General features: G+C 31.2%; 1 protein-coding gene across 2 annotated transcripts in view; it reads right to left on the bottom strand.

The window, feature by feature from the left end:
• The window catches only part of LOC143204482 (neuropeptide CCHamide-1 receptor), a 480,161-nt gene that overhangs the window by 186,147 nt on the left and 281,640 nt on the right, over window positions 1-12,374 (bottom strand). For both annotated transcript variants that reach the window (XM_076417039.1, XM_076417032.1), the window contains one exon: window positions 1-354. In XM_076417039.1, the coding sequence (XP_076273154.1) occupies window positions 1-251 (251 nt within the window). In that variant the 5' untranslated portion in view covers window positions 252-354. The remainder of the gene's footprint in view (window positions 355-12,374) is intronic.

Raw genomic sequence — 12,374 nt, forward strand, 5'->3', positions numbered from 1 at the left:
GTGTTTGGTACATTCCTCATGGTCCTGTGTCTTAGGAAAATCACTACCAGGGTGCCGTTTCCCAAACAGCCGATCACGAATATCAAAAAGAATAACACCGGCACAAAATAGGTCTCCGGCCTTTGATCGTACGGAATGTAGTAGTCCGAGCCGTTGGAACCGTTACTAATCAGGTCGCCCCCCATGTCCGCTAAACTCTCGCGTAATTCCGTCGAGTTCATGTCAATATTCGATGATAGAGTGGCATTCATGATAATCAAATTTCCAGAGAAAACTATCGGCAATTAGTATCTAATCTTAGGCAGCGGCGGTTGGTGATATTGATGGCTGGACATCTCAAATTTTGAGGTAAATCTGTAAAGAAAAGTACGTTTCAGTTATATTTAATCTAAATAAATTTTAAAAATGTTTTTAAGAAACAACAATCTATCCCAAATAAATGATCAGTGTTTCATGTTACTTAGGTCAAAATACTTGGTGAGGATTTATATGGAATTATATCTCAATTGTTTTTTTAAGTTAGCAAGAGAAATTTTACTCAATTACAATGCGATTATATTTGTAATCATTTACTAAAATTTCCTGAATTATAGTTATAATGCTTAAAATAAAAAAAATGTTATTTAATATGTAGGATATATTTAGCAATAAATTAATAGTTGAACCTTTTCCAATTTTTAGTAAAGCAGTAATCATTTTAAAATGCCTTTAATTCTACCTCAATTCAATCTCATGCAGCTCTAACATAAGAGTGTGGAAACATTCATTTCGGTATTTCTTTATGCGCTATTGTAAAGTCGTATATTTCTATTAATACTTATTCTACCTACTTACTTAACTCACATAAGTTAATACTAATGTTAAATAAGGTGATTTTAATAGGTTATTTATATAATTTTTTTGATTTTATTATTAAGGAAAAGGGATAATGCAGTGCAGGAGTATATGGGATAACGAGTGTTTAAGTGAAGATAGGGCCAGATAATTATCTTATTTAAGAATCGCAGTTGGCTTGCACATTTTATTACGCATCAGATGCTTAGTTTGAATTACAATTGTAGTTTTTTCAGGCAATAAATATATATTAATTAATATACTAAAGAAAGCTAGAAAATATACTGCCGTTTTGTTGTGTTCAGTAGACGATTTTATTATTGTTTTATGAATTTACTCAATAGTTACAAGGGTTGCTTCTTCTTTTTTAAAGTTTTTCATAATTTGGTTTTACGTGGTTTAGTGTATGTTAGATTGTTAGATGCTTACATGCATTTTAGTGAAAATTCAAAGTGAATGATGTTGTCACTTTTCACTACGTAAAATAATTATTTTGAATATGAATATGAAAAATTTATTAGTTTTGGTTTGAAGAAATGGGGTACCAAAGCCTCAAATTCTTTTAGATTAATATTGAGTATGTCTTTTTATATATGTTTAACAGTGAGGATTTTAATATCAGTGACAAACAACTGGACTGGGCATGTAGAGTAGTTGTAAGACAATAATAGACATACAGCTTGGCAATTGATAAATCATTTTTCCGAAGCGCTTGTCGGCATCAACCTTCTTTTTTTTACTAACTGGACCTACAGCTTAACGTGGGCTCCGAACCACGGTCCTCGGCATTAAACTTACCGACTGGCCGGCTCCAGAAATCATCCCAGAAGACATCCGGTTTTACACAGTCTGGTTACTGGCGGGACCGGGATCATTTTCTTTGTTGGATTTTATACTCTTGCCTAGAATAATCACAACTATTAAACAATCACAGACATACATTTACGACAGAATTCGAACCCGCGACTATCGTAACATAAGGGGAACCATCCTGTCGCTTTTACGACTGCGCCACCAAGCCGGCTCATTTTTCGTTAGTTAAAAAAGAAAAATAGAACAATATATACAAATTATTACAAGGTTATATTACAATAACCGAAATAGTAAATAGTCATGAATTGGAACTATTGACTGTAAAACCATCCGCATAAATATCGAAAGGGTATATGCATGGCTATAAACTCTGGCTACGTTTACGATGAAATTAGCAGGTGTAGGATTATGTAAGACAACGAATAAGTATTATTACTGCAAAAGAGTTGCGAAGATTACCTTGTTGCAGTTCGAATAAGAAGTTCTGTCGCACTCAACACACTCAGATGCAGCATGTCTTACGCAAAAGTTCTTATGGCAATATTTTATGGCTATAAACATTTCTGATGACGATTTTGAATTTAAGCATTTATCATCACCATTAATCTATAGCTGGTGCTTGTAGAGAGTAACTAGTTTCTCAACCAATAAGCTGCTGCTGGTGCCACAGGGTTTCGAATATTGTTCACTAAATCTCGCAACAGTTGGCGATTGGTGGCAGTTGTTTCGGCCTCGGGCAATATCAGTCTTCTATTTTTTAGATCGTTTTAGATGATTTTGATTGATAAATTTTTTTAAATAATAAAATCATCGAGATCTGAAGAAGTTCAATAATTTTTATGGGAATATGTTCGAATCCAAAACTACTCAGAGCGTGAGCTTACCACCATTAGTTTGCTGACCACGATGGTGATTATATTAAATTAATGCGATTTTGGCCGATTGTGTCATTAGTTCCTTTTTGATTTATGGTCAGTCAATGGAGGTAAGATAAAATAAAATAGTAGTTGTTACATTATATGACCGTTATTTATTACCGTTATATAAATGCAGAAAATATAATAGAGAAAAGGTAGCGGCGCAATAATACCTGAAGTGACGCTTATGCAGTCGATAGTAGTATTTCTGAACTTAACGACTCGTCAGTGGCTGAATGATCTAAGGCACCCTTCAATAATATCCGCCAACAATCTTTCGGTGTTGCCAGATCTTCGTTATCGTTTACTGGACCTCGCTGGTGGCACCCCGCAACGTATTGAACATCTGGGAAAATAATGTGTGAGTATTTTGTAGGTCGGTATTCTAAGATGTAATATTCGACATGTCTCAAGGTCACCACACATCTAATAAAATCTATTTATATAAAATTTGAAACGACTAATGCACGACTCTTTCATATGTCTGATGTACATAGTTCCTTATGTTTTTATTACTTATTGAAACAGTCTACATAGTGCAACTAATGTCTGCTAGTATATTTTTCAGAATCAATGGCAGTGATTTCTTTGATTGCAGGAACTGACTACGAGACGCGGATCCAATTGAGTCGTCTGGTGAAGGCTAACGGCCCAGGAAAATTTGATCTGAATTTAAAATTCCATTCCTAAATCGCTATTTTTGCAGCAAGTTGTTTTCGTTATTTGCCGACGTTCGCCATCAAATATTTGCATAAATCGGCTTAATTAGATTGCGCAAATAGTAGGTAGTCGGTAAATTACCAGCTGCAAAGTGTACGCGAATTTTCCTCATATCCTCGGATGCTTTTTATTTATCTCTTCTGTTAGTTTTATTTCTTTCTCGGAGTCAAAAATCGTCTCGTTAAAGAGTTTCGCGTCTCTTCCTGGATATCTAGTATTTTTGTAATTTGTATGAAAAGCTGAAAAGAGAGAAATTGCTAAAATAAATTATTTAGATTTATACACGGGACTTTTTCTTCTTACTAAGTAATTTGTCGAAGAAATTTGGTCCAAGTTACTCTAACAATAGAGTAAATATAATTTATCTAGGTAGAAAAACGTTGTGCAGTAAATTAATTTCGTAAATTCAAGAAATAATTTTATACAATAAATGCATATATAGTCCTTTCAAAATAACAGTGAACTCACGTCATCATGACGTAGAATATATTGCCTATTGCAGTATGTAAATTTGTTTTAATATAGGGCCGTACTTTTCTTCTCAATCAGTTCTAGTTAAAAGAGATAGTGTTGTCTAATGCGTCCGATCATGTAACCGAATCAGTCTTCAAAATTCCACAGGTTGCCAACGGTCCGCAAAATGCTTCAAAATATTAGTAATTAATAATTAAGTTTATCAATCGGCAAGAGTTGTTTGTAATATTTAATCCATATTCAATTATATAAGTAGTAGTTATTTAATGTAGGCTTTTAGGGTAGGCTTCAGTAGGAGAGTCTCACATTTTAACTACTAAAATATTTTCCTTCAAATTATTTTTAGTTTGTTACACTATATGTAGTTGGACGACAAAACGATTGAATACTTTGTGTGGTTGATTTTTGTCGGAAATATTCTAAGTAAATAAGTAGACTAGATAAAATAGAACTTTTTTCTTATTGTATTGTTAGATTTGTTGCAATAAAACTTGCTATAACTTGAATTATTTTAATATTTCTGCGATATTTACCTTACTTTGACTGTTATATATATCGAAAATTTATGTCAAACACTTTAACTATTCTAACACTTAAACTATATTAAAAACCATCATGATCATGAAATATATTCCATGTATCTTCTACCTTATATTAATCTTTATATCCTAGGAAACCTTCAACCAATAATATCATTCAAAACCACGCTAAAACTTGGCATACGTGTCTTAGATCACAAAGCTCGCTTCAAGCTATGTATTTTCCTCATATACGATGGTGATGCATATCCTTGAATTGTACGGTCTGGTTACAACATCAGAGGTCAAAACAACGTCGTCTGACCAAGAACTTTTAAATTCTCCTTTAAAATGATTTCATTTCCCTTCCTACCTCTTTAAGGAATATGGATTTGCTAGTAATATTAAAAAGGCTACTGACTGATCATTGCCAATTTATTCATTCGTTGTTAATGAGTCCGAATGAGAGACCTCTGAATAACGCACACTTTGCACATCTAATTTGCAATTGTTTGCTGCTAATAGTCTCCATTAAGTTATAGGTTATTATATTAATTCAACAGACTAATTTAAGAATAATAAAAAAATTAATTCACAATAAATATACCACCTAACCATTACTCGTAAATAATAATGCTTGGGTAATAAGTACCGAAATGATGGCAAAAAATACCGGAACTTTGGAAGTATGCAGCATGACCAAACTAGTATTGGATCCTGAGAACGCCTGGAGGTGCTGGCGGAAATTGGACTGTTTGCTAACTGTTTAATCAGACTATGTGTAATTGATCATGTCATCCACAAAAGTAAAAATTGAATTTGTTATATTATAATAATAAAAGTTGTAATTTATAACAAAACTAAATAGTCGGATATATAACAAAGTGATGAATAAACATGTAGTAAATAAAATAATTGAGAAAATTGAGAATAATACGGGAGAGATAATTATAATGTAATTAATATATATAATTTTAAATTATTCCGAAATATTTGGACTAAAAACAATCGGATATCATATGCAAGCGCTAGTCATGGTCATGTTTCACCGCCGAAATTACCAAGAACTACTGATAGAGTAGCGTCGTTGCGAACACATATTTACAGTTAGAGCTTTTTCCATAACTCAACTGACATAACTGTTGTTGTGTGTCTGAGGTGTTTAAATTGAAATTAGTGTCCAACCAGTCCTCAGTCATCAAAAAAGGGGCAAAAAATCCCGAAGCAAGCACAATATTAATAGGACTCATAGTAGTATTAAATGTTTCATATAAACTATAATTAAAATAAAAAAAATATCTTCATGATACAATAGTGAACTTGCCATTTTACCAGATATGTCCACATTTCAGTTTAGTAGATTACTCCAAAATGACAGCGTTATAAAATATATATATATATATATATATATATATATATATATATATACATATATATATATATATATATATATATATATATATATATATATATATATATATATATATATATATATATATGATCAAAAAACGTCCCCAATATACTCAAAGACATTCTCATGATAAAATAATTTTGTAGCTTGAGAAGAAAGTAATATCTCATACAGCCAAATCATTCAAAATAAGTTGAGCTCGACTCAACTTGGATGAGTGAGTCTTATCGGCACTGCTTCCTCCCCAGACTCGCTTAAATCCGACTTTTCGCATCCGTGTCACATGCGGTTAGAGAGCAGCAAGCACAATATAAAGTGATATCCACAGATTATCTGAGCGATGGGAAAATGTATAGAATTAAAAGTCTGTATATAATTACTGACATACTTGGGACTATGATTTTCGAGTATCCATAGAAATAAATTTTAGAAAAGCATTTTTTAGCTGTCCCTGTTTTAAGTCCCATTAACAACTATGCCGACTAATAATGCATAAATACTGATTTTAGCTATAGAATATTTATTTTTATTTAATTTTTAAATTTAAGTTTTTTATCCAAAAGTCATTTTAAATTATATAACATTCTCAATACCATTAAATTTTAATCTTAAAAGGCCACTGAACCTTCTTCTGTAGGTTTGCGATATAATTTAATTAAATCTAATAACAATGACAAATATTTGTTAATGTATATTATTTTTGTAACAACCTTTTTATTTTTCTGTACAATAAGTAAATATTTAGAAGTAAAAATTCAAAAAATTAAGTAAATAAGTGTCGGAAATTCTCAGGTATTCTCGAAATAAACATGGAGATTTTTATTTTGCATAAAAATAACTTTAAATGAAAATTCCAGTTTGCTCTGAAAAAATAAACGTTAATTAAAATGGAAGTTCCTCCATTTGTAAATAACATTGTATACATTTAGTCCGATAAATACAATTAGTCATCTGATAGTTGAAACTAATTTTAGAAACTAATTAAAGAGAATATTCTCCTCAAAATAATAAATTTATATAGAATAAATGTTTGCCATATAGTACTATTGGGATGTTCGGAATCAGACACCAACTGTGGAACTCTTAAAATTGCAAATTGCATTTAACATTCATTATTATGATGCTAAAGCTCATGAAACGAACTTTGATTACGGTAATACTATTTAAACGTATCCAAATTACCTGTAATTCAGAAGAGGCATCTACATAAAGAGTTGTTGTTTATTTGGTGGATCAACAAGCTGTAGTATAAGGTACAGAAGATGTAAATCGGCGTCTATTAGGGGAAGTGCCAACGATATATAGTAATACCTGCCCACTTAGGCAAACCTAACGGGAAGCTCAATCACATCCAACGTACCCACTAGACATGGCGCCCTTTGATTGGCACTAATATATATCATTGCTTGGCTGTTACACCCCCTCCAAATGCTGAAGAAGTAAAAAAAAAGGCCAATGATTGGATCATTACTTTCGACACGCTATTGTCATGATACCAGAGATTGGAAAGAGCTGTAGAAATTGACGAAAAACCATTTTATTAAAAATTGTACCAATTTTTCTTAACAAAAGGTTTTTTAAAGTGAAAATATTACTTTACATACAGTACCATATTTCAGGTGCAACTTCGTGTTGTTTCAATTATCATCAATGAGACACGGCCTTTTTAAATCAACTGAAATTTTGATAATTAAAATTACTACTTGCCACTTGTCGATCTTATTTTAACATCTTCACAACTGCAAAATGTTCTTAGTTCAACAGATAGTGTAAGTAAGTATGTAGTATAGACTGCTATGGCAAAAAGGGAATAGAAAACTTGAACAAAAAATAATTAAGGGAAACAATTCGCTCAAACCATTCCGTTTCACTTTAATTGGTTTCCGGGTACAGTAGGGAGTTTTACAAATGAACGAGGATAAAAAGGATTAGCTTTTGGCAGCGCTGCTCCTGTTTCTTTGTTCCAACCTATTCATGAAATTAGAAGTTTCATGTATTGTTAGTAAATTGATTAAACTTATATTAATATATATATATATATATATATATATATATATATATATATATATATATATATGTATATGAAAACGATGAAATATACAAAAAAACATAGTAAGAATAAAATGAATGATACAAGTCGCAAAATAAACGTGTATGCAATTTGGTGAAAGGATGGAGACCAATAATATAGACCACCTTAAAGCTTTTTTTTTAACTTGTATAATATTATTTGTATACGATATGTTTACATATACAATATGTTGATCTGAGAGGCCATCTGCTTTTAATAATAAATTAATAGATTTTGTTTTCTAAACACTTTAACATATTATAACAGATGCAATCGGTAGGATTCCGGGGTAGAATCATAAAGCTGTTCTCTTTTGAATTCATTCATTTAATCGGAATGAAATTAATTATCAAGAACAGAAAACAGTTAACGTTAGATTGGCAATCGTTCGGCAGTATCTTAGTTTCAAGCTATAGACTATTGCAATCAGAAGTCACTGTAACGAACGTACCATTTCGAAGATCCTCGAATGCAAAGCGGCTGGCCAAGGCACAGACAATACTCAAACATAATTTTGTTAGAACTATAAGCTATTCAGAAAGAAAAACGGCCACGTCCATACCTGTGGTCTTTTATTTAGGAGGGAAGTGTTATGTTATAGGATTAGTACATTGCACAATATTCAATATTCAATCAATCAAATATTCAATCAATATTCACATAAGTTCAATAGTCAGTGAATACACTGTGATCTGTGGGGTCATCTGATATTACGATTGACATATCTTAAAATGACAAATCTAGAAAACTAATTAGTAGTTTTTAGTTTACAGATAATTTCACATATTATAACTTGAGGGATGAGATATGGTAAACCCGTCCCCTTTTAAATTTATTAAACTTATCGCATTTAACTTGCTTATCTAGAAAAGAAGACAGGTTGAAGTTGGATAGATACTCACTCAGCAGTTATATACAGCATTTATTGACATAGTTAAGTGATGTTCGGGCAGTAGTATATAAACTGTTGCAGTTAGGAAGCATCAGTTTTTTGAAAAAAAAAAACACTTCCAGTCCGTTGATTTCTGGTACAAAAATCGCAGGACTGTTTGTAACGCTACCAAAAATTGGGACTGTTAAGTACAGGAGTCTGGATCTATGCTTGAATTTCGTACAAATAAGCTTACGGTATACCAAAGCTGGATTAGAGTAACTCAGTTGCTCAACCGTAGAATATTGTAATTTGGAGTGACCAAGAGTTGAGAAACCTTGATTTTTTAATTATTAAAAACAATTTCTATAAAAGAGTGTTTACCTTTCATACAATATCCTGGTCATAGCGATAAAACCAAGGATGTCTTTGTTCTTATACACTATAGTACTAGAAGATGGTCTTTGGACATCTATCTATTTGGTTTTTTAAGAAGTTTTTAAACGTCAATAAATCTTAAATATTTGAAAAAGTGAAATATGTGAAAAACGTTTAATCTCTCTAACCTACTCAAAAATTAGCAACAATGTGGCCAGAAAATACTCTTGATATAATTATTTAAAAACCCGAATTACGAATTATGATTTTTGATTTAGAACCCGATTAAAAATTAGCGATTATTGTATAAGTAGAATTACCATCAATTGTTCGTTTTCCCGTAACATTTAATAATTAGCTTTAATTAATACAAATTTGATGAATTAATCCTTTAGCGATCCGCTACAATGCTGCATTTCAAAAATTAATCTCTTTATATTCATTTAACTCGCGATACTAATCTGTCGACTTTTGTGTAATTAACGTTGGCTAATTTCATAGGACGGTAAAACGGTTTTGTTAAATTTTTAGTCGTTTTATGTATTTGATTAGTTTTGAGTATTTTGATTATTATGAGTTTAATATAGGGAAGGATTTGGCATATATATATATATATATATATATATATATATATATATATATATATATATATATATATATATATATATATATATATATATATAAATTTAAGATTACAAATCTGTACTATGATGCCCAAAATAATAATGAAGTTTTCAATAAAAATTTAAACCATACCATCAATCAACTACTCTATTTGGATACAGAACAAATCATAGACACCACATGTATATTCCAGAGTATTTTAAGTTATATTAGGAGAATAACTGAAATGTGAAAATCTCTCAATGGACATAAGCTCATAAAGCAAAACATGAAATAGCAAAAAGATCTAATTTTATACGTTATATCCTATTAACATCATAATACTATAACCGAATATATTCGACACATTCCTGATTCTGGAATTACTAACCCCATATATTGAACCACTTGTGGCTGACTAGCTTTAGGATGCTGACCTTCTAGAATTAGGATTATAAAAACATTATTTTCCGATGGGTCATGTTGTGAGTTTTAAGCTTATAAAACACTAACAAGACCTAATATCTTTGTTGTCCTTTGAAGATACAATACATAAATAAAAATAAATAATAACGACTGGATCTAACAACTTGGCCACATTCGCTTTCCTTAACTTAAAATTAGTAACCATAGATCCAAGATACAGTCCTCGCTTGATAAAAATTACTTTTCGCGAAAGAAGCACAAAAGCGAGATGTAGAGCAATCTTGTGAATAGGATGGATTTGAAACATGTAATTTCAAAATTTCAATTAAATGATGAGCTGCATTTCTTAATATGTTGCCTTAAAGATACGATTGAAATTTTCCTTTTCCTCACTCAAAGCGTTTCTGTGTTTAGCAAATTGGATAATAAAAATTCTACATAACATTATATTGAATTATAGCATTGTTATAAGTAAGATAAGATCGACGTTGTCATTCCTAACTTCATCAAGCACATGGCTTCAACTAAAATTAAGAAAATCCTCAACATTATTTATTTTTCACCAAAAGAGAACAAAAGTAACAATAACATTTTGTGCATCAAAAAGCATTACAATAAACCCTAAAGCCGGCGCTTGGTGGTGCTGTGGTAAAGGCGATAGGACGGTCATCCCACTGTTGCGATAGCCACGGGTTCGAATCTCGCTGGGGCATGGTCGTAAATTTATGTTTGTGATTCTTTACAATTTGTGAATGTTCTAGCCAAGAGTGTATAATCCGACAAGGAAAATGATCCCAGTCACGCCAGTAACCAGGATGGGCAAGATCGGATGATGCCTTCTGGGGGATGATTTCTTAAATTGGTTACTCGTCAGTCGGTAGGCTTAATGCTGAGGACCGTGGTACGGAGTCCACGTTAAACCTTAGGTCCAGATAAACCCCTAGTCGGTAAATGTAGACTTTAACATCTATATATATATATATATATATATATATATATATATATATATATATATATATATATATATATATATATATATAAATGTAGTAACAAGTCATTCACTAAAAACTCTACATATTCAGCTTTAAGATTATCAAAAAATCCATGAGATTCTTGTTTAGAAATAATCAAGCATCTAACTCTTTCGCGGTAAGATTTGAACACTTTATTTTCTATAAGTTTTCTTATAACTGGTTAATAATCCGATTACTCCCTCGATTTTTGCTAAAAAATATTTCCTATCGATAATAAATAAAGCATTCAGATCATTTTTAATTATGTCATGGATTAGTTCTTTTCTATGATTAGGTATATGTTTAATTTTTATATAGTATTTATGGTTACTATACATCTTTCGATTTTAGGTTTTGTTTCAGTTCTGTTTTATTGTGTATATTTATTATAGTATATTATTTAAAAATAGCAATTGACACGTTAAAGTACAGTGAAATATTTATGTGGCATTATTTCATTCCATAGAAAAATTTCATTCCTTTCTCTGCCACATTTTTTTTCCTATTTTAAAGTTAGTTCGTGAAGGAATTTATGCATCTCCGTCACGCTTATACTACCGTTGGAAAATACAACCACATAAACCATAAACTTAACTACCCCAAGCAATTATCTCCGCCCTTTCCTCTCACAATTTATACAGGAATGTATTCGTACATTTTCGTCTCACATCACAAATTGAAAAAAACACTTACACCGTGCATTTGACTGAAAAGAGTAATTACTATTTTCAGTCGCCTGTTTTTTGACTATCGACTGTTTCGATAGTTTTGCGCCTATCGACTGTTTTCTTTTAATAGTTACCAACGCTAACAAAAACTAATTTTTTTTAAATACATGTATGAATTATAAGGATATAAATGAAATAAAAATGGAACTATATTTAATTTGAGAGCATTTAATATAAAGTTTTTTTTGCCCTGTATAGCTTAAAACATATAACGAAACGTTTTCGTTGAAATAAAAGTTGTTGAAGTTCTCGAGTTCTATCGAGCTTCCGTTTCCTTAAGTTAATTTCAGCGAGCTCATATTCCGAGAGTCGCCGGGTGTGAAATAACGACCTTACGTATCAACGAGATTCATTCCGAGCTTAACAATAAAGCTTCTCGGTAATATTGTACCTCATTATTATGCACCATACTCCACCAATTAATTAATTTGATGGGAATAAATTAATATTAATAACCCATACGGATTATGTTACTTAAAAGTTTCGTTTTGAGAGTTATTGGAACTTAAAATAATATTTAGAGTATTATTGTATATAAGGAGGGGGCAAAATCATATGAACACCAGGCATATACACAATATATATGTATTAAGCCAC

The sequence above is a fragment of the Rhynchophorus ferrugineus genome, unplaced genomic scaffold (assembly GCF_030347505.1).
Source record: "Rhynchophorus ferrugineus isolate W39M unplaced genomic scaffold, kcgeb_rfMv2 rfM1, whole genome shotgun sequence".
In the NCBI taxonomy this organism is placed as follows: Eukaryota; Metazoa; Arthropoda; class Insecta; order Coleoptera; family Curculionidae; genus Rhynchophorus; species Rhynchophorus ferrugineus.